Source organism: Coccinella septempunctata, chromosome 5 (genome assembly GCF_907165205.1).
Source record: "Coccinella septempunctata chromosome 5, icCocSept1.1, whole genome shotgun sequence".
Lineage (NCBI taxonomy): Eukaryota > Metazoa > Arthropoda > Insecta > Coleoptera > Coccinellidae > Coccinella > Coccinella septempunctata.
The window spans coordinates 39082946-39109658 of NC_058193.1; the positions used below are offsets into that span (position 1 = coordinate 39082946).

Genomic DNA, 26713 nt, shown 5'->3' on the forward strand with positions numbered 1-26713 from the left:
CAAATAAGTTTAAAAATGTCGGTCGATCTTTTGTGTAAATTGACCGAAATCGATCATAACGAATTGGAAGATTACAATTCCAACCCTCTGATCATCTGCCAGAAAAGCTTCCTACCTAAGATAACCGGTCCAATCTACTCCAAACTTTCGGTAGAAGACGATAAGAACGATAAGAAAAAGCCAACTTTCGACATAAACGAATGGTTTCCCTTCTGCAACAGCTACTACAATTTTTCCGAGCAAGTGGATGCTTTCGCAAGAACGAACCATCTCCTGGGCTTGAGATCGTCCTCAACCACCACAACCTCCTTCAAAAACGAGACCGAGAATACCAAGAGGAAATTTTTATACTCGACCAGACAGTCCCAAATCGATTATTTGGAATCCAAACCGTTATCTTTCCTCATCCTCGGCAAGCCTTCCATCGGCGAAGAAGATCTTGGAAAACAATTGGCGGATTATTGGCAATGCGTCTACCTGGACCCTGAAACCCTGATCAAGGAAGAGATGGAGTCTGGTTCCAGGGCCGGTCAATGCATAGAGTTCAATCTGAGGTGCGGAAGGGCCATAGGAATCGACGTCATACTGAGGCTGATCAAGAAACGAGTCAAGACTGAATCTGTGCTTCACCGAGGTTTCGTCCTTTGCGGTCTACCAGTAATCCCCAATGATCTCTACGAGGAGGATCCGGTATCCGCAGAATCCGCCGTTTTCACCGTTCAAGAGATATTCGAGGAGATATTAGACAACGCGTACGAAGCCACCGTTGTACCTGTCCCAAATTTGATGCCGTCTACGCCGAGATTGAGAAGCATAGAAGACACGAGTAGTTACAGAGCTTCCAGGGTTGAATTCGGGGAATTCCAGTACACCGATATCCCCGCATCTGATTCAAAATCTATAAAGAGTTTGGAAGGAAAAGAATCTGGTAAAATTCCTTCCGTTCGCGATTTGGTCGACAACGTGGTTCCACCAGACCTCGGAGATCTGCAAACTGAGGTCTGCGATCCTCCGGAAATCAGTACGAACTATAAAGAACAGCTTAACTTCATCATGGACCTATTCGAAGGTCCCTTCATGATCATATACATGATCTGCGAGAGCGAGGACGTGATACGTAAACGAAGAGACTACAGGTATGACATATACTCCCAGACTGTCATAGATTTGCTCAAGGAAAAAACCGACAAGAACCTCCTCTCTCTATTCTCCCACCAGACTAGATTAGGTCTGGGAGTATTGAACCCCATAGACGAGATATTCGAGAACGTATCCAGATTCCTAAAAGATAGCTCAGAACTGGTCCATCTGGTAAAACTACCCAGGGACTTCCCAGCACACGTGCAGACTCAGCTGCAGCGTTTTCACGACGTGGCCGCCAGTCTAATCGAAGCTGTGATCTTGGAACACGACCCGGAGTATTACTTGAAGGTGGACGGTAGGACTTGCACCAATCGGATATTCAACTCGGTCAAGTGGAAGCTGAGAACCTCCAACGTCCAGAGGGTCCTGTTGCCCGAAAAGATCATATCTACGGATACCATGGGGACGGAGGGTGAAGATTCCGAGTTCCCCAAGAAACTGAACATGGAGAACATGGAGAAATGCTTCAAGGACTTCAGCCGCAGGAAAATAGTCAATACGATGTTCAAGTGGGAATACAGCGATTGGGGGCCACGTTGTCCTGTCGCCATGACCGAGGGAAAGTACGTAGATGGCGATCCAGCGTATGCCGTCCAATTCATGAACCACATCTTCTTCTTATCGAGTCAGGAGGCGTTCATCAAGTTCTACAGGAACCCCAGACCGTTCTTACTACCGCCCAATCCGAGGTCTCACGGAAAACTCTACGTTATAGGTCCGGGATGTTCGGGCAAAACGGCCGTATCCAATTGCCTCGGGTACTACCTCAATTCGACAGTTTTATCGCCGACCGAACTGTACAAAAACTTCGTCAATCAAAAACGGGAGAACCTCTTGGAAAGGATGAGACAAGCGATGATAACCGACAAGCTGACCATGATCAACACGGACCTCATCCGTAATCACCAGCTGGAAAAGCTAATCCTCGAGGAGAAGGTCAACATATGGCTATCGAAATTCCGCCACTACATCGACAACGAAGTGCTCAAAGCCAAGAGATCCAAGTCGGACGTGCACCTCCAACTCTCGTCGTTTCCCGTCCTGATGGGCTTCAAGGTCAACCGGGAAGACATCGAGAAAGAGGTCCCGTTCGAGGGGATCTTCCTGAACGAATCCACCGCCAGGGACCTGGTGGATCATCCCGACAGGATGCTGATGTACCTGCCGGAAGAGCTGAGGAGGACCGTGAAAGATTACGTCCCCGTGACCGTCCTCGAGGAGTCCATACTCGAGGAGATCGAGGATTACGTGCAGAAATCGGACATGGACGAAATAATCCTGGGCGAAGAGGACTTTCTGGAGATGTACGGCACCGCCATCAGGCAGGAAGAGGCCAAATACATGGAACGCGAGAATTGCAGGGGTGGATGGATAATCGACGGTTTCAGCTACGATTTTAACTTCTTCCAGAGGGTTTACGACGAGTGTCCACCGGACCATGTAATAATTCTGGAAGATTCTTCTAATGGCGACTTTCTCCTGGATCGTTTCAGAACCAGGGGAGCTAATCTGTTCCACGATTATCGCGGCTTCTTCCGCAGCATCGACAGACCCGACTTAGCCGAGAGAGTCGTCGACGAAGATCACGAAACTACCAGAGATAGGATAATCGAGGATATTTTAGGTGACGTTTTCACCCAGAAAGAGTTCCTGATCAAACCGGAAGATCCTGAAGACGTCACCGAGGAAGTTCTGTTGGAGAGGAGAGAATCCCAGATCAACTATAAGAACGAACTGGAGGAATTCGACGTTTCCAAAGAACAAATACTCGGTTTCCTGGTGAAGATGAAAAAAGACGCGATTGTCTTGGATGTCAAAGATAAGACGCTGGTGGATCTCATGAGAGAAGTCCTGTCTTCCTTCGAAGACCGGTATCGTCTACCCGCCGAGGTCTTTAGCGACCACGACCGTTTGCAGGAAGCCACAGATTTCGGGTATAACGCGGACGCTGAAGGCGCTGGCGAGGGTGTTGATCTGAAGGGGCAAGAAGAGTTCGAGGCGAATAGAAGATACGGAGATACATTCAAATATTGTCCCGTAACATTCCACGAGAAAGGTGTGCTGTGGGAGGGAAAGAAAGACCACGCTGCGAAATTCCAAGGGAAACTTTATTTATGTTCGTCCAAGGAAGACCTGGACGCTTTCATCAAGAAACCAAGAAAGTACCTGCCCATCGACAAACCTTTCGGATCGTTTCCTCCTCCCAGAATATGCGTGATAGGACATTCAAAAAGCGGTAGAACATCGACGAGCAAAACGATATCGAAGAATTTCGCCTGTTGTTACATGGATTTCATGGAATTCCTGAGGGCCAAAGGAGCCGAAAAAGAAAACAGCGAGAATTACCAGAACATACAAGAATACTTACATACCGACACGCCGTTACAGGAGGAATTACTCAAGGAATTTCTGTATCCCCTGTGGTTCGAGGAACCTTACAGAACTATGGGATTCGTCATCGACGATTTTCCCAAGAGACCATCTGATATAACGGCCATAACCAATCATAAAACCATACCGGACGTGGTTATAAGTATGAAAGTTCCCAAGAAGGAACTCTACGAAAGAACCCTCGGAAAAGAACTGGACGATTGGCAGAACAGGATGCAAGAGGTGCGTTCCAAACGGCACATAGAACACCTGGAACTGCACACCAAGTGGGAACAGAGCAGAAAAGAGCGGTTCGAACAACTCATGGAGGCCAAGAAACAGCAGAGGTACGCGGAGAGGAAGCAACGCGTTGTCAACGAGGGCGAAAACGTCCAAAAGGCCACACCGGAAAGGCCGTATATGGAAGATTTGCAGGAGACGGACGAAGAGCTATCCTCCTTCCGTTCCAAGTCTCAGGTCACCTACGATTCGGTCGCGGAACAGGCCGACGTGGAGGAGGTAAACAAGCAGTTGTCAGCTGAACTCCCGGAACCTCTTTTCGACATCGATATCGAGAACATAGCGGATGTATCGGAAAAGATCAAGGTGGAATTCGAGGATAGGTACTCCAGGGAGATCGATTTCCTGAAACTCATCAAGGAGATGCTACTGACGGCGCCGATACCTTACCAAGAATTGAATTCGGAGAAGAAATTGGAGATGACCCAGTACGCCGCCCTTCTCGCCGTCGACGGCTATAAGTTCAGGAATAGGTCGTTCTTCGAACGCACCTACGAGGTTTCCATAGAGGTGGCCGAGAGACTGTTGGCCAGCGGGTACTATTTTCTCAGCATGTTCGGTAGGACTTGCCCCATCCAATACCACAAGCAGGACGTCAAGGTCCAGCTGTTTATTCCCATGGAGCAACAGTTCAACGTGTTCCCGATGATACATAGGCAATATATTTACTTCTTGGTGGGCAAAGAGGGTAAAGAACAATTCCGTAAAGATCCCCTGAGGTACGTCGATATAGATAACTTCAATTTTCCCCTTCTACCGATCAGAATCGCTCTGATTGGGCCGCCAAAGTGCGGCAAGACGGCCTTGGCCGATCGTTTTCGGATAGAACTCGGATTGAAGGTCGTGTCCAAAGGTCAGGCGGCCAGATACGTCATGAATTACCTTCCGTATTCGGCTCTGGGACTCTCCATGGAATCCAGGCTGAGAATGGGGCTGGAGCTGAAGGAAAAAACGGTGCTGAGTTGTTTCGAGGCCGTCACGTACGATCCACGTGCAGTCACCCAGGGATTCGTGATGGACGGCTTCCCCAACAGCGCGAAAGAAGTCAAATACTTGACGTCCATGGGTTTGATGCCGCAATTGGTGATAGATCTGTACACGGAAGATCCGGGAGTTTACGATTACGTCTCGACCGAAGCCTCCAAGATATTCTCTCCTCCCTACAGCAAGCACTTCATGGAGTACCGCTATAAGATTTGGGAAAACGACCAGGAGGGTTACAGGACCTGGTTAGACGGTGAATACCAGAACATGGTTAGGGTGCCGATCAACACCTGCATGTGGGACATATGGGAGAAGGCGTACGATTTCTTGAAAGCGGCGGTTTACGAGATCAGGCACTACTTCATCCATTGCAAAGACGGTTGGCCTCTGCGTCTGGCCAACATGTTGGTATCGCCGTTGGAGTTCATGGAACGCGAGAGTATATACAAGACGTACTGTCCGTGTTGTCTGTACCATTCGAACAGTTTGGTTTCCGGCGGTTTTCCACCGGATCGTACCGGTTTGGTGCACTTCCGCAAGTACTTTTACTACGTTTGTGCCGATCACATTGAGGAGTTCCTGGAGACGCCCTGTCAATTTTTACCGCCTTACAACCCCAACAAGCTACCGGTCGATCTCCCGCAGAAAGTAAAACTTGATGACGAGCCTGATAACGTATATCAGAATGGTTTTTGCGTGGTCTGTGGCAGGGATGAGATGAAGAGCGTCAAGGGTACCTTGGAGTACGCCACCAAGTTCGGGAATTACGTATACATGTGCGATACCGAGGAATGCGATAAGAAGTTTAGACAATCCCCGATGACCTACTTCAACGTCACGATAACGCTCAAAGACGTCAAGTATCCAGCCCTCAACTACAAGGACCTACCGCCGCTTGGTTGTTTGGAGCAGTTCGTGGCTAAAGACGTCATAAACGCCATAAAGGCCACGGCGGCCATGCGACCCGTTCTTCCCGGATTGACCATCCAGCAGTCCGCCCTGTTGACCATGGCCATGCATCTGAAGATCGACAACGGGCGTCTGTCGGCGGAAGAGAGGGGAGTCCAGAAGGAGGCGCTGGATCTCATGAAGAAGAGGAGGAAGGACCTCTTGAAGTACCTGGAGATGTTCAGGAAGTACAGGAACCCCTTCATTTACTACGAGGAGCCGGTGCCGGCGTTGAAGATCACGGAGTGGATCAAAGAGCGGTTTGGGGATACCGTGCCCGCTTGGTCTTATACCGAGATCCATCCGGATCAGGCGTTCAACTTGATGGAAGGACCGGGGGAGGATTAGATGGGATGGATTGGTTTTTATGTTATGTGTTGTTGAATAAAGTATAAGTTCAATCGTTTCCGTGTTTTTATTTAGGCCAAGTTATACATTTTGAGTTCAAGATGAGTTTTGCTTGTCATAGAATGTCTGCTGTAGATTGTATCAGATTAATTTGTGTGTAGTCAATCAATCTTATAGAAGAATTTGTTCCAGCAAGTCGTGTTCCGGTGCCAGATGCAAGATATGACTATCTGTGCGAATATTTCAAACCTTTAAGGTAAGTTTAAGAGATTATCTTAATGATATTGACCAGAATCATACCAGTAGTAACATGAGTATAGTATATTTTTCGACGAACAAGGATAAAGTGTATTCTGTTCGCAAAATCATTGATTGAAATGATCATAATCTATTCATTATTCGCTGATCTGTCAAACTTCATGGTCACAGTCACAGAGATAGGGACGTCCATGGTTACAAACACAGACGACACAACTGGAAGCTGCTGGGGTCCCCGTATGGCAAGTGCTTTGAACATAGAGATACGGGGGTTGCTACTTAAGTTTTGAGATGGACAGATCTTCTTTCATTAGGGTAGATTGGGATCAACAATCTTTCACATTTACTTAAGCTAGTTTGCTTAGAAGCAGACTCACTTCAGGACATTTTGAAAACTGAATTTTCGAAATGCTTCAACGGCCGTGGTCTTGAAGAAGAAAGAGGGGTATTTTGATTCGAAAATTGAAAGTTTAGACGATTCGGGGTACAATAAATCCTCGTGTTCCCCATTCTTTCATCCTAGTGCAGAATAAGAATTGCCGTTCATTCATCGACTGATCCCAGACGTCCATTTGCGAATGAACCGTTCAATTAGAGACCGAACCGCAGTGGCGGCTGGTCTGTGAGGGCTATAGGGCTACAGCCCCCAATACAAGAAATCACAAGAAATCAATCCTTTTATGCTATTTACCTTCCCATACGATTTTCAATGAAAATATTACTTTCCACGGTTATTTATATAATTTATTAATGTAAAACTTTCATGCGACTCCTGCAGTTCAATCATAATCTAGCAGTTCGTCCCTGCATGGGCGATGAATCGTGTAGCCCCGAATTCTTGCATTCGGACAGTCATTCGGCTCCAGCCGCAACTCTTCGTGTCGGTCGTTTTAAGGAGTAAAAGGGCTACGATAAAAGTCGCCCCTATCCGCTTCATTCTAGCTAGCCGCTGCCGGCTAGCGTATAGACATCTTAGCGTGCGTTCGTATTTGTTTACGTTTTCAAATCACGGCGGACAATAGTGTTCAAAATATTTTAAAAACTGATTTCGCGAGGCTTTCGCTGGCGGAAAAAAACTGTATTCAACTGCTGGGTAGACCGACTCCCGATTTAAATTTAACCCAGGCAGATAAAACTCCAAAAACTTCTCAAGACAAGTGTATAACAATTGATAACGTATGGGCAAGGGCAGGATTTAGAGATTTGAAGCACCTTAATGAAAAAATTAAGAAGCATGAGCTATCTGCCAAGCATGTAAATTGTTCGACAGAATTAGCTTTTCTGGTTACGACTAATATCGCTGCTCAATTAGAATACCGGAATAATATTATTAAGCACAACGAGCAAGTAGATAAGAACAGGTATGTTTCAAAAAGAATTATAAATTGCATAAAATTTTGCGGAAAACTGGTTTTAAAATTTCAAATTTTTATTCGATTTTTATTATTATACTAAAAGTAGCCCCCTAGTGAACTAGATCACGAGCCGCCACTGCCGAACCGGCAATTTGGAGCGTTTTCGAACCATTAACTTCCGCGTAGATGGCCGACTTGACGCCGTACGTCTCGCGTGCTCGAAATGCTAAAAAAAAAATCTTTGCGGCGGATGCCGTCTCGGAGGCGGTCGCCGCCGACGGGACGTTTTAAAACGCTAAATGGGGAGGATTCCAGACGACACGGAAACGATATTACGTACCCCGGGACGATTATATCGACGACGATCCTCGGCCTTATTCCATTTGCCGAGCCATTAACGTATTGAAGGTTGTAATTTGCCCCGCGCAACTTTGGCGGTTCGACCTTAATGCGATTGGACGGCTTAATCGCGAAATGGAAAATTTAGCGTTACTGCGTTGGGATCGTTACGTTCCTTACACATGAAACTCAGAGAGCCAACGAAAATTTCAAGAGACTGACTGTCCTTTGAAAATGCAAAAAAATCGTTACTTGTGCATACTCGAACGTGTCAGATTTCATACAGATGATTAATCTCGGTGTTGTAGACGTGTTGACCCATTAATCTGCCGCTAATCAGGGGTAGTTTTCTTAATCTGACAGTTTGAAGATGATAACTAGACATTTTTGTCAAATATCTCCCTTCCTGTAACTCTAATCCTTTCTGTATTCATTATGAAAGTTGTAGATAATAAAATTCTATACAATTTTTGTCTGAAGCAATTTTACCTACTCTCAACTGTTTTCGAGTTAGAGGGCTATAAGGGCGAGGAGCTTAGCCACACATGCAAAAGGCCAAGGTCAATGTATAAACCCAGTCTAAAGTTCATTCATCGTCATATATCTCAAAAACGTTCAAACGTAGAGAAAATTGCTTCGGACAAAATTCGTAGAGAATGTCAAGCTATACAACTTTTATAATGAATAGGAAAACAATTTGAAGCCCGGGAGAGGAGATAATTCAAAAAAACTGATTTTCGTAACCTTTATGTCCAATTATTATTGTTTCGGTTTGCTGAAACTGTCAGATTATATTTTTTCCGTTATCCTTGAATCATTAGCTTCAAATTGAGAAAAAAGTCACCGAGCTCGAGAATGTAGATACACGTGGCGTTTTTTTTTGCAAGTTTGGCACCCCCCACACTCTTCCGTCACGCTTAAATTGTCAGATTAAGGGAATGTATACTATTCAACATGATATTAACCATACATATCTTAATTAATGGCAACAGAAGACAGGCTGTCGTTTTGGACTCGCCTGGGGGGCGGCATATGTCATCTGAGGCCTCTGTTCTGGAGGGTATCTTTCAAGGCACAATATTGGGGCCGATCCTGTTTGTGGTCTATATCGATGATCTACCCACAAGGATTCAGGATGAGAATTTCGTGGTTGATATGCCGGTGCGTCGGGATGCTTGCTTGTTTGCGGATGATACAAATGTCATAGTGAGTGGTGACAATATTGAGACCCTATCAGAAAACATACGAGAAACAATGCAGCGTATTCAGGGTTGGTGCACGGAAAACAAGTTGAATCTGAATGCAGACAAAACCAACATTGTCATATTTTCTAACATTAGAACTAATCTATTATTTCCAGAGAAGATTACACTTGGTGAAGGTGAGGTTCCTGTTAATCAGAATACCAAACTGCTAGGCGTGATGATTGAAAGTAATCTGGGATGGACGTTGCACTGTGATGCCTTAGTATCCAGGTTGAATTCCGTCATTTATACGTTCAAGATATTGAGAGATCAAGTCGATGTGGATACCTTAAAAACGGTATACTTCGCAAATTTCCAGTCTCTGCTGGCTTATGGGCTCATATTCTGGGGAGGTGGATCACAGGAGGAACGTGTATTCATTGTACAGAAAAAGGCACTGCGGACAATGTTTAGAATGAGCTACAGGACATCATGTAGGAACATTTTTAAAGCGCAGAATATTATGACTCTTCCCGGCCTTTATATATACAGAACCATGCTTTTTATGCACAAAAATAAGAACTACTTTCAGGATTTTGAAAACACGAATAATACAAGGAGAAAGTTCGCATACTTCTTTCCCACTCATAAGTTATCTCTCACCGAACATAATCCTATGTACACAGCAATAAAACTTTTTAACTTTCTCCCGAAACACATAAGGGACATTAAGGAATACACTACTTTTCGTAAATCACTTCACCGACTCATCATGAATATTGAACCTTATTCGATTTCTGAATTTAAGTGCGCCTGTGAGCGCTGAAGCAGATTTTCTTGTTCTCTGGAGTCTATCAAGCTATGTAATGTTTTCTTTTGACTTGTTTTCTCTTTATTGTCGTGATGATAATTTGGAAAATAAATGCATATTATTATTATTATTATTATTAATCTGACACACTCGAGTATGTACAATCATCGTTTTTTTTATTATTCTGACAGGGTGTCTTAGACAAAAATCTTTCACGTTCAGAATCTCTTTTCAAATGGAATTTTGAAGATCTATCGTTGGACGCGTTAAAATGGAATTATGTAATCGTCGAAAATTCGCTATATCCGTCAAATTACATCTTCTGAACGTCAGTGACCGGAGGCATCCTCAAGGGCACCTGTCAAATACCAGGGTCGCCAATAGGGCAACAATGAAACGTTGTTATTAATGGAACGCCGTCACCATCCTGAATGATCCATTTTTTTTAAGAATGGCATAAGTATTCCCATTTTTCCGACGCCGTTCCAAGTTTACACCTAATCGTCCTTCCTAATAGGGGTGATGCCAATTTGTCGGGCGCCCATAGACCGGTGGGAACACAAAAATCGTCCGCGATAATTTGGGACACGCCGTAAACCTCGGTATGTGTCTGTCGATCTTTAAACTGGCCCGTCTATACGGGATCGTTTAAATAACAATTTGGCGTCTGTGACTACATCGCATCGTCGTATTATATTCCGTATTTCTGTGGTCATTGATTAAAACGAACGTTCCGACCGTTTTTGTCAGCGACAACGGTTTAATAAACGTTCATTTGGGGGTTTCGGAAAGTTTCGGTTTATGGGATATTATAGCTGTGGAGATTCCCTACAGAATGATTTTTGGGTAAACTACTACATCACTGGTCTGATACATGCAGTGCGTGAGCATTTGACTCGTACGAATATTTCAACAGTAGTTGCTTGAGGTTAAAAGAAACACTTTTTTCCTTTACCATTTTTTCTGAATCGACTCGGTTTAAGAGATACAGTCCATCGATTGTTGCTTCGTTTCTGGATCGTAGAAATGTACCAAAGACTCATCCATAGTAACAATTCGGTTTAAGAAGTCTACATCGTTTTCAAATCGAGCACAGATCGAACGCGATGCTTCTACCCTTGCACGCTTTTGGTCAATATTCAAACATTTGGGTATCCATTTTGCAGCAATTTTTCTCATGTCTTAATTCACGTGAACTATATGATGAACGCGTCCGTATGAAATATTCAGTGCCTCAGATACCCGTTTCAGCCCAGTTCGACGGTCTGATAAAATCATGTCATGAACTGCATCGATATTTTCGGGGACTGACACAGAAACTGGCCTTCTCGATCGGTCATCGTCTTAAATGGAAAATTTACCTCTTTTGAAGTTTGCAGTCCAATTTTTCACGATCGCATACGAAGGATATTGATCACCAAGGGTATTGAGCATATCTTTGTAAATCTTCTAACCTCTTAACCCTTTTAAATAGAGGTTCTTGATGATGGCTCGATCCTCCAATTTTTGGATTTTCACAATTTCGGTGGACATCTTCTTTCTTTTAATTAATTACGAAACACTGGTTTACTTGTTTGACCTCAAACTTCACACTGACACTTCTAATGAGTTATTGTTCGTTGCTATGGTAACGCAATATTGTTTTATGCATGGAACTTGTCTAGGCTAACTAGATATCAATACATCCTCGTATCTTATAAGGGCTGAATCTGAAAAAATTGTATAGAAAAAAGTCTTTCTTGTAACATCAAGAATCTACTGTTAAATTATTTTTACGAGTCATAGATTCACCATGTATATGGCAACCTTGTTAAATACCTGCGTGATTTCTGGGTAACACTGACGTTCTAAGAGCCCATACTTGTCAAATTTTTCATCTGTCGTCATTTTAGACTTAAGAGGTTACAGTAGTTCAGGTGGCTTCACTTTGGTTATTCTTGAGACCGTGTGTTGATCAAACACTGTTTTTTTATGAAGAAAATACTCCTGAAGACGAACAGTGCCTTGACAAGCATAATGGTGAATTTTCACTAGAGAAAACAACTATTATTGACTCTTATGCTAAATATTAAAGCGGCCATTCAAGCACCGATGATGCTGAACGCTCTGGTCCCCCAAAATCACACACAGGGCATCAAATATTTAGAATTTCTATGAAAAAGTCCTCTTTCGCAGATAGATCAGTCTTATCGAGTGATGTGATACATTGCTCAAAAAGCATGAAATTTTGGAGCATTCAAGAGCTTCAAATGCAGTATTATGCAGGTAATGGTTATACCATACTTTTTTTTCAGCAAAGTCCCGGCTTTCCTGAACGTAGTCGACATAGCCGGTCTGGTCAAGGGTGCTTCCGAAGGACAAGGTCTCGGAAACGCTTTCCTGTCCCACATCAGCGCTTGCGACGCCATTTTCCACCTGTGTCGTAAGTATCGCCAAACCTTAAGACCTCCGAAAGAACTCCAGAACGCTCAATTTTCTCAGGAGCCTTCGAAGACGACGACGTGACCCACGTGGAGGGTGAGGTGAATCCCGTCAGGGATCTCGAGATCATCAACGAAGAATTGAGACTGAAGGACGAGGAAACTCTGAACAAGGCTCTGGACAAACTCGGTAGGGTTGTAGAGAGAGGAGGAGACAAGAAGCTGAAACCGGAATACGTAAGTCTGGATAGATTTCTTTTTAATTTCCTTGGCATCAAAACATCCAAACGTCACAGAAGTGTGTCGCGTCTTGGTTAAGGTAAAGTTTGACAGATGCGACCTCTTATACCCATTGTTGGTCTTGGGAGATGAGCGACAACTTGTTGTGTGGCCCGAAGATTTCATTACGTCCGCCGTTACATCATAAAGCAGCGATCTGGTCGGTCGTAATCTCTGATTCGACACGACTCACGTCTGACAGCTATTTGTAGGTGGAGGTGTCAGCGGGTTCCTTGCGATGAATGAAGGAAAGATTGCAGAGGCGCTGTTTCGATTGAAAACCGACGACAATGTCGTGTTTTGTACGTCTGTTAAAAGTCTTCGATCGATTCGTAATTATCAAATGTCACCGTCGTGTCCAAACGTTCGTATGACTTGACAGTTGACGTTTGTAGTCGACGGAATGACTTGAGATGTGACAGTCATCGTCACTAGATTTTCATCCATATTATGGGAGATTCAAATGAAGAATCTCAGACTGTCTAAACAAGAATCACCAGTATTCCTAACAGATATGACTTATTTGCTACTCATTCTGAAAATGGGGGTGTTCTAATAGTGTCCTAGCATACGAGGTGCATATAAGTTGTTTTGGTGATTCCAGAAAACCAAACAGTGGAAGATTCAATGGATATTGCACTCTAGACAGCCTTTCAAAGTCAACTAGAAAAACAAGAAATTCGATTTTGTCGTAAACAGATATCCATAAGTTTGGTAGTAAAATATAGGATTTCTAATACGCCGAATCTACTGCAAACAATTCGAGAAGCCTATCTCCCTTCGTTCAGATGTTCATCTGCGAAATGGCATTTTTCAAAGACTGCAAATTTCAACCCGGGTTTCATAAAGCTTGATCGGGGAATCAACGCTTGATTGACGAATAGATGTCAATTTGTTTTCAATCGATAATTCAGTCATGATCATTAAAATTAAATTATGATCTTGAACGTCCGTTCAATGATTCTCAATTGCTACTTCTTCAATATATTCAGAAATGAAAAGGTTTAAATGATTTCGTTGATCGGACAGTCAAAGGTTTATGAAACCCGCTGTCAATCTGCGATATCTCCTGTTATATTCCTCCGATCCAATTGGGACTTCCAGTTCTATAATCAGCATTGCTTAGGCTTCAATCTCAGAACAAAAACTGGATTTCATAAATCCCGAATTTTTAGGTCGAAAATGAGCAAGGGGTTTGACCCCCTAAAGTGACATATTTGCCCCTCTGTTTGAAAATCAGGGTTTTCTATTGGTTTCTTAGGATACGAAGTGCATAGAAGCTGTTCTGTAAATTCCAGAAAACCAAACAGTTCGTTATTCAATAGAAAATTGCACTCCAGAGAGCTCTTCAAAGTGAACTCGAAAATGAAAAGTGGAAAAACAGAAATTTCGATTTTCTCCTAAACAGTGTTAGATATCCCAAACTTTGGTATGAAAATATAGGTTTTCGAATACGCTGAATCTATTTCAAGACTTACAACTTACAATGCTCATGATTCTGGATAGATTTCAGTGTCCAGTTATTAGTACTTTCTGAGCTTCCATACGTGGGCCAAAGTTGTTTGTCCTGGTCCAGATTTCACTGATTCTTCTGTTCCTACGCCAGAATACCTTCGCCCATTTCAATTCTGATAAGTCATCGATCGTTTTATTCATGAATTGTTTCGTGGCATTCTGAACCTCGTCATCCCAGCGATAGTCATAGACACTACAACCTCGGTATCATTTTCAAGATGACAAATCATAAATCAAAACATCGTGGCCGAGCCGGAGAATGCCGTATCGGACACGGATTTTACATCCTAAACGGACGTTTGGATTAATGAGGTAACACCTGTAGGTGGTACCTCCCCGCGTGTCGACCCTCCGGGGGGCAACACGCCCCAACGCGGCACGAGCCCCCTCTGGAGAGTCGCGCGACGGTTTTTTTTCTCATCTCGGCGTGTTCTTTTAACGATACTCATCAGTTGACTTGGGAAATTATTGCTTGTGCACTTTCTCTGCAAAATCTCAACGCGTCCTGAGTCAACATTTGATGAGAGTCTTTCAGGAATTTTATACAGGATGTGGATTTATTGTCAAGGGGTGATTTCTTGTCAGAAAATAGAGTGATATAATTTTTTACAAGCTTAAGAGGTCAAAGACGTATTCCAGGCTAACGTAAAATGAACGTAGCATGGGAAAATAAACGCTAAATTTTTACTCTTCAGTGGAATGTGTTTTTATTTGTCCATGCTAGGTTCATTATTCGCAACAAAACTTTGGAATTCCCCTTATCCTGATTTTTTCGTACTGTTTGTTCAAAGGATACGTTACAAAAGGTTAAGCATGTGCTGGTGGAAGAGAAGAACCACATCAGGTTTGCCGACTGGGATTCTAAGGATGTGAGTATATAATTTTTTTTTATTTCTTCCTTTTTTCATTCGTTTTTGGTTGTGTCTTTATTATTTTCATCAGTATTATTTTCTCAAACTAAAAAATCTAACCAATTTGAATGAAGCCGACGTTTCATCTATCTACAGGGTGGTTCGGTGCGATTAGACGTTTATACAGGGTTATATAGATTTGAGAACTAATCGAAATTTTGTGATGGAATATTTACCTGTTGCCTGGAATATTTTCAGACCTCTGGAACTTCTGGTTGTACCGGAAACAACGTACCTCTTTCTCATTTCAAATGGCACACGCGGTATACCTTTGCATAGTTAGATAGATGAATTCACGCCAACAGTGTGACATACCTTGGGTAAAAACTCAACTCTTCATGCGTTATTGGGATTCTTATGGAAGAAATGGAAGGAAACTAATCGACATTTCATGAATTATGGATCCTCAACAATCTCAAGAAACAATTTATCAGATACAATTCATGAAATGTCAAAATTCTTTATCGGAGCATCGAATTTGTTGGCTTCTGTGGTTTCTAGACGTGACAGATTACTCAGGCAGTTCGTAATTGTTGTTTTCCCTTACATCGAGTTTTTCCTCGAAAGTTTGTAAAGGGTTTATTTGGGTAAGCAACCCTTTTTTCACGTAGAATTTAATGAAGTGGAAAAAATGTTGGTTGTTATTTGAAAATCTTCGATTTTTGAACTTGATGATTTTCTTAAACACCCTATACATTTTCGGCGCCAACAGCAAAGAGTGTCATACTGCCGAACAATGGAAAAATTGAAGGTTTTTATGGAAAAAACCTACCCTGTGAAAATATTCAGACACGAGTGGCCTATTTTAGCCAATTTCTCATAGAAATCCCAATAACTCATAAACCGTTTAGTTTTCATCCGAGATACGGCACTCAGTTGAACCGAAATCGATCATCAAATCAGCTATCGAACGACGCAAAGATATACTGGGTGTGCCAACTGCCATTTGAAATAAGAAATCCTATATCCGAAAGTTGCAGGGTCTGAAAATGTTTCACCACAAAATTACGATTATTTCTCCCTAAACGCCTTACAATAGGCCATAGTGGTGAATCACCCCGTATTCAGACTGTATAAGGCTACGAAGACAAAATACGAAATTGATATGGAAACGAGCACACCGGATAACCAAAAAATAAATCGTCGCCGACGACGAAATGGAAAATGCGCCGTCGCAAGTACAAGTTTTTCAATTAGCCCCCCTCGACAGAGAGCGTCGTTAAAAAAAAAGGACCCGCACCGCCGGATGATGAATGGAACTCGAAAATCGCTCATCACCCTGTCGTCCCCCCCGTATAGGTTTTTTTTTTCTCCTCTCGCTCCGCCGCGTATATCGACGCCGTGAAACAGGCCGCCTGCCGCTAGGTGGGCATGCCGTAAAGTGTCGATACCGAGGCGGAATAAAGAAAGTCACCGGGAGGCGATATTATTAGGTCGCATTTACATTGCACCAAGTCATCGCGATAATATATCACCGAGCGTTCGATTGAATTCGATCGAGGTGGAAAAAAAAAACAGGCTATCTCTTGAATTCTGTTCACCCTGAGGATGATTTTACTTTTTCTGTGGGTATACCGATCGATATGGTCTACGAGAACAGTGGAACGAGTCACATAGTTCACTTCCTTTCCTATGGCAACAATGTAGATTCTTTTATGACACGAATTTTCATCATTCTGTTATTCAAAAGATGCTCGAGACGATGTCAGAAAAAACTTCCTTAGAAGTTACGAAAAATCTCAAATAGACGTGTTTTGGGATTAACGAGTCTACATCATTTTGTAATACGATATGGTTAGCTCATTCGTATACAAGATGGAAATACAAAGTTACATTTTCTTCAGATAGAACCCTTTATAATTCGACATTTGAGTACAGCTTGAAAAGATGAACGCAAATACATAATAGTCCATCGAAAACTACCGAAAATGAAAGGGTTAGTTAAAAATTCGTCAAGAAAAGTCATAGTGACTTTTTGTAATTATGACAAGGTAGCCAAATGCCCATGACTACCTTAATAGTCACAGTTACTGTTGAGGCATTTGGCTAGACATATCTTTATTCAATGTAAGGGTACATGTAAGGGCCAAAAGACCAAGGAGGTATAAAACAAACTCATTACATCATTCACAAACAAGAACAATGGGGAGCTGAGTGAATAACAGTTCAGAAAACACTTACACTATAACTACAGGCGGATAACAGGCCATCACTCCCGCACCAAGCGACCCACCACGCACCTAAAGATTCATTCCACTCTGTGGAACTTGTCAGAGGTAGCGAATTGCATGCCGCACCACCCGGCACTGCAGCTCACACGGAAACGAAACATTTATACCACCGCACCACACCAACCGACTACGTGCCCTCACACACTACAGTTCGTCCCAGTGTCGTCTACACACTTCTGTGGATCGACCAGCTGCCCCTCATGGTGGTTGTGACCAGATCTCTGCGGTTGTATTGGGTGTTTATTCCGAGAGCATCGAGGAGGGTGTTGCTCTCCCTGCACCATAGACCTCTGGCTCCTATTATGAATGGGAGGACGTGGACAGTTTTATTGGGATATATGCCCGCCAACGCCTCCAGGAACTCGGGTTGATTGTAAGTGGCTCTTTTGAGGTCATAGGTTTCAGGCAGTGAACGGGGGCACTCCCCGTACACTCCAACATCAGCCACTATTATGACGTTATCTTTTTCGCAGAGAAGGTCTGGCTTATTGAGACGACCCCTAGTATCCCGAATGTTCGGCTCCTCGGTCACCTTCCAGCCCTTCGGCATAGCCATCTTGGAAAGTCGTCTTGCGATGATGTTATGACGTGCGTTTCTCTTCGTACTTCCAAGCGGGCATCTCTGAAGAACGTGACAGAGCGATTCAACCCTGCCGCATCCAGCCCTACACAATCTTGCCTGCAAGCTTCCGTATGGAAATCCCCGTGTGGGAAGGGTGTTCGTCCTCAGTTTTATTGCCGCCAAGTCTCGCGTGTTCCATATTCTAGGTGGGCTGTTTATCCAGAAGTGGGAGGCGTTGTCGTTTTTTGCCTGTTGAGTTCCTCCGCCGTAGAAAGACCCTTCCAGCGTCACAGCGTTGGCCCGATCTACTGCCGACTTCGTCGTTCTTTCTGGGTGGATCATGCGATGAACTCGTTGTACCCAGCGGCTGTTGGCCTCCAGCACTGCCGCAAATAAGGGCGACGCTGCAGCTGCTCTTTCCATTCTGTCCCTCATGATGATTGGGATCTTTCGGGTCAGGGAGAACAGACCCAGGCCACCTAAGGATGTTGGGGTGTACAAGGCTTCGTCTACTATAGAGATAGGCAGCTTGAGAATCTTCTTGGCAGCTCTCTTGATCATTTGGTCTGCTTTCTTTAAGACCTTATACACGGCGGGAGACTGGAGGGAGTGAATATTACTTGGAATCAGGAAGCTTCGGAGTATGTCCCATTTCTGCTCGGGTTTCAGGGGAGCCTTCATAATTCTTCCTATTTGTTTGTTAAGGTAGTCTTATGCCCATGACTACTTTAATAGTCAGTGTTATTGTTTAGGCATTTGGCTACCTTAAGGTAGTCTTATGCCCATGACTACCTTAAGTCATAGTTACAAGAAGTAACTATGACTTTAAAGGTAGCAATGCAGATGACTACCTTAGGTCATAGTTACAACCTTACTACCTTAGAAGAGTCATAGTTACAAGAAGTAACTATCAAACTAACAAAGGCTATCTTGGAAGGGATATCCATTCCGAAAAAATTTATAGGAACTGCCCCTGCTTATTTTCATCGAGGAATCATCTCCCTCAGTCCTTTGCATTTGTTTACAGAGACCCTGTATAAAGCCAGATATTAAATGCAAACTTGATTGATCAGTATCATATAATTTTAACTCATTAGCCGATAGATTACATATTATTTAAAAAATGAAGAACTGTATCTTGAATTACTAATTTTCCAACTCCAAATTGGTGATTTATTCCAGATTGAGATACTCAATAAGTATCTCTTTTTGACGTCGAAACCGGCACTTTACCTCATCAATCTTTCGGAGAAAGATTACATCAAGAAAAAGAACAAATGGTAAGTATTAACCACTTAATGTTTTGATAGCAGAAGGGTTAACTTCTTACTGTGCATTTTATGAAGGATTCCTCCACATCTGAACAGATTGGAATTTCCAAACTTCCTGTTTTTTTATGCTAAAAATGATCATAACGTATTTTCGTCATACTTGTGCGACTGGATGTATACAGGGTGGCCGCCCTCAATTACCGTCCGATTCTATGTTCGTCAATGCTACTTTCTACCGTTTCGAATCTGTACGTCGCGATCTCGATACAATTGACCGCCTACACAATCGAAATCGAGCGCTTCCATCCGCGCCTACCGATAATGATCGACGCGGTTCATTAAAAGCCCGGCATAATGACGGCTGATTGCTTTGATCTCGACCGATTCGCGGCCGCCCGAACTGTCAACGTCAATCGACGCTAATTCCGTTCTTTGCCCGGTCGGCCATTCAACACCGGTAACGTTCTGTGCGATGCGTCCAGAAAAGGACTTAATTACACGTGGAAAACGGACGGTCGGCCATTGTTGGCGTTATTAGGGCTTTTTAATTAATACGTAGAGAGTCGATCGGTATCAACGAGGAACTTGCGCGTCGATAGACGCTACGTGGTTTTTTTTTCACGGAAACGATTTAGGGCGTTAAGGTAGATTCACGCCTAAAGTAGCACTTTTGGCGGATTAGGATGTTTATGAGCTATTGGAGTAAGCGAATTTCAGGTTAGTTTCGGCTCTGAAATCTGATTAAAGTAGACTGGTCTCTAGAAGTGTTGAAAGAACTGAAATATTCTCATAGAAGAGACCGGAAACAGTACATTACATTCTCATTTCAAATAGCACACTCAGTACCAAATATATCGTTGTCCAAAGCCCTAAGATACGAAGTTTGAGCTCAGTATTGACGATGGTTCTCTTAAAACTTCTACTGGCCGGTCTACGTCAATCACCCCGTACAATTAGAAAATAATTTGTCTTCCTGAGAGTCTAACAAAGCTAGAAGACGAAAAAGAATGCTTGAATTACCGACTCTTCTATTATTCCTTTTCTATTTTCAGTTCTTTTCCATGAATAGTACAGGGTGGGCAACGGTCATTGTCTACTGAGAGGATCTCGAGAACTATAAGAGCTAGAAGAAAACGGATGACACATTTCCAAGCTCTTTTTCAGAGATTCAAAGAATGGTGAGAACTGTATCCTCCTACGATTCTTCGTTTTTGAGTTATTAGCAAAAAATGAGATTTTGACGATTTCGAAAAGTTTTCGTAACTTTTTTGTTACAGAACTGAAACTTGAACCTTCTACAGGCACTTGGTTTTTTTGAATGAATCATTTGTCAATACATTCTACGTATAGAAGTGCCTAAGAAGGTTCAAGTTTAAGATCTGTAACTTCAAAGACAAAAAAGTTATGAGAACTCTTCGAATTCGTCAAAATCTAATTTTTTGGTCAATAACTCAATATCGAAGGAGGCTACGGTTTTCACCATTCTTTCAGCGGGTTTCATAGAACTTTGATTGTCCGATCAACGATTTGACAATCACTCGATTTCTAGAATGAAATCACTGAAACGTTTTCATTTCTGAATATATTGAAGAAGCAATTGAGAATAATTGAATGGACGTATCAACATCATAATTTGATGCGAGAATTATATTCTGAATGATCATGACTGAATTATCGATTGACAACAAATTGACGTCTATTCGTCAATCAAGGGTTGATTCTCCGATCAAGCATTATGAAACCCCGGGTTTTTTTCTCTAAAAAAGAGTTCGGAAATGTGTCATCCGTGTCACACCCTGTACATGGCTACCTCAACCCTTCCCTTATTCACATTTGCCTCCATAAAAACGATCATTTCGTCTCAATTCGACTGGCTTCAAACATCGAAATCCTGATACTCGATACAACGAAAATTCCCACAACAAACTTCCATCGGTACAAAAGACCCAAACGTATATTTATCCCTTTTTCGGTTTTTTTCTTCTTCGACATTCCCAAACCCCCAATTACCCACTCTATACAAAAGTATAATATCATTACGCGCGTATTAATGACATCGTCGAACATATGCCGTCAATTTGCGGTAAAAGAGAAATTCGTCCATTGTTGATGAACACGAAAAGCCTTCCACTTTGCGTTGTAACTCCTTTCAAAAGATGCCCCTTTTTCCGACAGGTTAATAAAGATAAAGGAATGGGTTGACAAGCACGACCCGGGGGCGCTGATCATTCCGTTCTCTGGAGCCTTCGAGCACAAGCTGGTCGAGGAGTTCGAGGATCCTGTGCTCAGGAAGAAGTTCTTGGAGGATAATAACGTCACCAGGTGAGAAAGCTAATGATTAGTCGTGTGAATTTGCTGAAATAGGGAGGAAAACTTGTTACGTCGGTTAGCTCTTCGTTTCAATTGTTTTTTATCGAGTTGTAGTGCTGTTTTTCATACGGATGAACACAGGAAGAGGCTTTGAAACTTTCGAAAAAATTTGCATGCAATTTCGAATGGACACCCAGTATATCTTATGTAGTATGCATCGTTAGATAGCTGGTTTTATGGCAATTTCAACAGTGTGCCATACCTTGGTTAAAAACTCAACGATTTACGAGTTATTGGTTATTGGGATTCTTATGGTAAAAATTAGGGGTCACACTTTTTTGAATATTTCATTAGCAGCTATGTAGAAGAAATTGACGACCCGAAGAAAAATATCCACTCCCTGAAGTGGCAATGATGGTTCACATATGTCTCAAACTAAATTGTGATCCTTAACAGCTCTATCGCTGACGCATATTAGTGATTTGAAAGAAAATATCACAATAAGAGCACAAATATGTAGCTTTGAGGCTACCACCTCGGTCCAATGGGTAATTTTCATCTAGTTTTGGTATAGCACTTCTTGTCAGAAACTACGACTAGGATATGCAGCTATTACAAAAAAAAAATCATGCCTACCATCATGGTAGGCTTTGAAACTTTCGAAAAATTTTTCAGGCTATTTCGAATAGACGCCTTGTATATCTTATGCAGTATGTATCGACATTCTTTCACCATTTTCGATTTTGCCATTCTGGATCATTATAACACTGTTTGCAGTTTGAACCGAAAATGTACAGGGCGTTTATGAGAAGATCTCTTAGACTGTGGCTTGCGGAAACCACAGAAGGAATCCACGACCTGACGTTTCGATACATAATTTTGACATTTCGCTTCCCTTCTGTGATTTCCGGAAGTCACGTGATGATCAAGCAGTTCTAAATGCCGATTTTACCCAGACGAGTTTGGTACTGAGGAAAAATCGAAAATTTCGGTGAAAATTGGCGATTTCTTCCTTGGAAAAGGTAGGACTGTGGGCGCGGTAACGGTGGGCGTGTGGGGACGACCGGCCGTCAGACAACAAAACGGAGCGGCGCGGGCGCGGCCGTCGGTGGTCGGCGACGAGGTATCCTTTCTACCTAGGTAGACCGCAACGTGGAATTCAAATTAAATTACCCCGTCATTTGATCGCATTAAAAACAGTCGTTGTCTTCTTTATTATAGTTTCTCCGAATGTCGCATTTAATAATCCCGAGACGGGGACAATGAGAGGGCGGGCTGGGCTGTTCGCTGGCCCCCCCTAGATGGAGGAGAGGAGAGACGTCGTTATTTTCGGGATTTTATGCGGGTCGCGGAGGTAGCTAATTGGGGATGATCGGTTTCTCAGAAACGTCGTCGTATGCGGATGAGTCAGTGCTTTCAGGTGATTCTTACATATCGTTTTAGTTAATTCTACGGGTAAAACAGTCAAAACAAAGGCAAAATCGATAATATTTTCGGTCCTTTTTCTAACAATTTTCATTCATAGAGACTTGCATACAGTTATATCAATCTCCTCTCGAGTATAAAGCACTCTGCCGATGAAACAGAGGAGATGAGAGACAGAAATATATCATGTCACATACATATCACAAGCAGAGCGCAAATAGAGAGCAGTTATGTATCGGAGATGCTCGCGCTTCGATGTCCAAACTATGTCTCGAACTAGAATTTGTTCGTGGATAGCTTTAACGCTGACGCAAATTGGTGATGTGAAAATTAGAGACTTTTATCACAAAAGGAGCCCAGATGCAAAACAGCTAAGAAACAGAAATGAATTATGTCACATCTATATCACAATTTGAGTACTAATAAGTAACAGTTATATAGCAGTCCTCTCCAATAAGAAACACATCTGTCTGAATAAGTTATGATTATGATTATCTATTAATGATGTCAAAATTGGAGGAAATCACAATAAGACCACAAATATAGAGCAGCTATGTAGAAGAAATTGACGACCCGAAGAAAAATATCCACTCCCTAAAGTGTCAATGATGGTTCCAATATGTCTCAAACTAAATTTTGATTCTTAACAGCTCTATCGCTGACGCATATTAGTGATTTGAAGGAAAATATCACAATAAGAGCACAAATATGTAGCTTTGAGGCTACCACCTCGATCCAATGGGTAATTTTCATATAGTTTTGGTATAGCACTTCTTGTCACAAACTACGACTAGGATATGCTGCTATCATACACAAAAAATCATGCCTACCATCATATTTTTTCCACCCGTAGCTGTTAAAATGATAGATTTTGAATTAGTTGAGGATTTAATCACCCATAGCAGAATTTTTCAAAGGAACTTAATACAATAGGGCTCATTTTTCTTTAGGCAGGCGCTTCATCGAATACTGTATTCGTCAACGGCCGAGATAAAATTTGATCACTGTTATCATCAATAATGGTCCACCCTCCTATGGTCGCAAGATTGAACTTCGAAATATCGAATCTATCCAAACCTATCATTACAAAAGCGCCATCTAGTCCGAGCTAAAAAACTGGTTAGATGGGATGTTTAAATCGGACGAAACACAGATAGTGAACGATTTGTTCAAGCAATGCGGAAATTGTTCTTGTTTTTCCTCGCATTGGCTCTGGTGAGATCGATGTTGAATACCCGGATTATTGGATCTTATGAAGGGCTATATAATAAAGCCCTCCATAAGAATCCGGGTTATGCATGAATATGCTTCATTGGAGTTTGTACGAGTCGAGGTATTTCAAAATAATTCGTCAAGTTAACTTTTGAAGATTGACGTTCTGTGTCTAAATGTAGCACTTAGCTTGACTGTAGAAGCTAAGCGTTACGTTCGTGCACAGAATTTTACTGTCACAATTCTACAGCCTACTTCTTCATACAGAATTTTCTGCTATTTACAGTGCTTTGGACAAGATCGTCGTCAATGGATACAAAGCATTGCAACTGGAATACTTCTTCACTGCTGGTCATGACGAGGTTAAGGCGTGGACAATACAAGTAAGTAGTATAGTAGCAGGAGTGAAAATTATCTCGTACACAGAAAATTCAAATGAGTTATTCGATTCCAACACTAATTCTGGCCCAAATGTAAAATAGTCCGCCCTGTGACCACTGCCAACTTAACTTCCGTCAAAACTGACGTATACCACAATCTGACATCGATTGTCAAAACCGCTAACCTAACCTGACTTCTGTCAAACCTGTCAAAACAGACGTTTACCACAATCTGACATCGATTGTCAAAACACTGTGAAATCATTGACTTATGTCGGGAAAGAAATTATTTTTACCTTTTTCTCAAGCTTATTTCATGTCGTGATTCCACATAGGCGTACCGCGACCTAACGGGCGGCGTAAAGGGTAAAATTTCTCATTTTCCATCCACCGGACAGTCATAACCAATAGAAAGATGTACAATACGGGAAAAATTGCCATATTCCGAAACAAGTTGTTTGTTCCCCCTTCCCCCCACCTCCAAGCAGCAAACCTGCCCATCTGTACCGTCGCGAATCTCGTAACGACGATAATTTTCTGCTGCGACGTCGGGTCGGAGACGCCCGTCTCTCCCTTATGCAAATCGGAAATGAAAGGGCCCATTTTCCGCCATTACCGACAGCGAAACGTAAACTGAAATAAATTAAGGGCGAAATTGTCCCGCAGTCTCTCCCGATTTGCATGAGAATGTCTGTCCGACTCGCTCTGACGGAAAAACTCGGATGCGGAAAACCCTCACGTCCTCGGGGGATGGGTATACGTGAGATGCGTCGCGATCGGCCAAAAAATATCGTTTTTTTTCTAGTCACAACACAGAATTTCCAAATGTCATTATTTTGTGGTCGAAGCATAGATTTTGAAATGGCTGTCGATGAAATATATGAGTTCGTGATGAATTTCAGATTATGGCGTGAAATATTATGAAAACATTTCGAAGAACATTTCAAAAATGCTAAATTCGTCAAAATATCTCCAAAATTCATATACAAAGTCACTGAAATCTTAGATTTACTGTTCAATTATAACCTGAATAACCTATATACAAGTGAGATCATGGAACGACTCGCGACATCTAGCTGACGCCGCTGTAACTTTTCATTGCAGAAAGGCACCAAGGCCCCACAGGCAGCAGGTCGCATCCACACCGACTTCGAGAAAGGTTTCATCATGGCCGAAGTCATGAAGTTCCAGGACTTCAAGGAAGAGGGCTCCGAGTCGGCCTGCAAGGCGGCAGGGAAATACAGACAACAAGGGAGGAATTACGTGGTGGAGGACGGGGATATAATTTTCTTCAAGTTCAATGCTGGCGCGGGTCTCAAAGACGCCAAGAAAAAATGATCATATTTATTCGTATAAGACTTTATTTACTTCACTGCATGTTTTGCTTGATGATTTGCGATAACAACTTAATTTAAGGAATAAATTATGATTGGTTTTTGAAGGTGTTGTTTTATTCGAAGGTTGAAGTTCGCCCGCAATGTGGAGTCTATCCGAAAAAAGTTTACAGGATGATAGGAAGGCAGTACAAAAAAACTGATGAAAAAATTTTCGAAAAAATCGTTTTGGGAACGCAATTTTGACTGACGAAGCCTAGTGATTTTCTCAAAATCGATCCAGCCGTTTTTGAGGTACTTTTTTGGAAATTTTTTGTTCGTCAGGTATGGGGATTTTTTTGAACGAATTTCATTTCAGGTTATGGAGAAGGAAATGTCTTCTCGTAAAAAAATCGCGAGATATCCTATGGAAAACGGTAGTTTGGAATTTATCATCGTAGATTTCTTCATTACAGAAAACGCTCAAACAGGTAGATTTCTTTTATTCAGATTGCTATACGGTACGCCATCTGGCGCTCGAATGTAGGAAAGTCATCCTATGGAAAAAAGTGACATTTCCTGTGAAAATTTCAAATTCTGCATTCTCGAATTATAAAATTTTTCAAAATATTTCATATTTCAAAGGAACTGCTTCCAATGCCATCCAATTCCTACAGATTCGAACATTGTGCGCTAGATGGAGCACCGTTTAGCAATCTGAATAAAAGAAATCTACCTATTTGAGATTGTCAATATCTGATCGTTGAATACCTATGGTGAACTAATTCTGGGACACCTGTATAAATCTTTCTGTTAAATTGCTATTAAAACTGAAAGTAATTTC

General features: G+C 42.4%; 1 protein-coding gene across 1 annotated transcript; it reads left to right on the forward strand.

Moving 5' to 3' along the window:
* Positions 1-25997, forward strand: LOC123314145 (adenylate kinase 9). The gene is made up of 9 exons (XM_044899266.1): positions 1-6091; positions 6286-6349; positions 12335-12462; positions 12522-12697; positions 15046-15123; positions 19141-19238; positions 21405-21551; positions 24463-24559; positions 25661-25997. The coding sequence occupies exons 1-9, from the start codon at positions 16-18 to the stop codon at positions 25892-25894; spliced, it is 7098 nt and encodes a 2365-aa protein (XP_044755201.1). The 5' UTR covers positions 1-15; the 3' UTR covers positions 25895-25997.
* The last annotated feature ends 716 nt before the right edge of the window (positions 25998-26713 follow it).

Coding starts and splice junctions, on each gene's coding strand:
- LOC123314145 (XM_044899266.1), top strand. CDS start 16: ATGTCGGTCGATCTTTTGTGTAAATTGACCGAAATCGATCATAACGAA. Junction 6,092..6,285: donor GGAAGGACCGGGGGAGGATT/AGATGGGATGGA, acceptor AATTTGTTCCAG/CAAGTCGTGTTCCGGTGCCA. Junction 15,124..19,140: donor CCGACTGGGATTCTAAGGAT/GTGAGTATATAA, acceptor GATTTATTCCAG/ATTGAGATACTCAATAAGTA.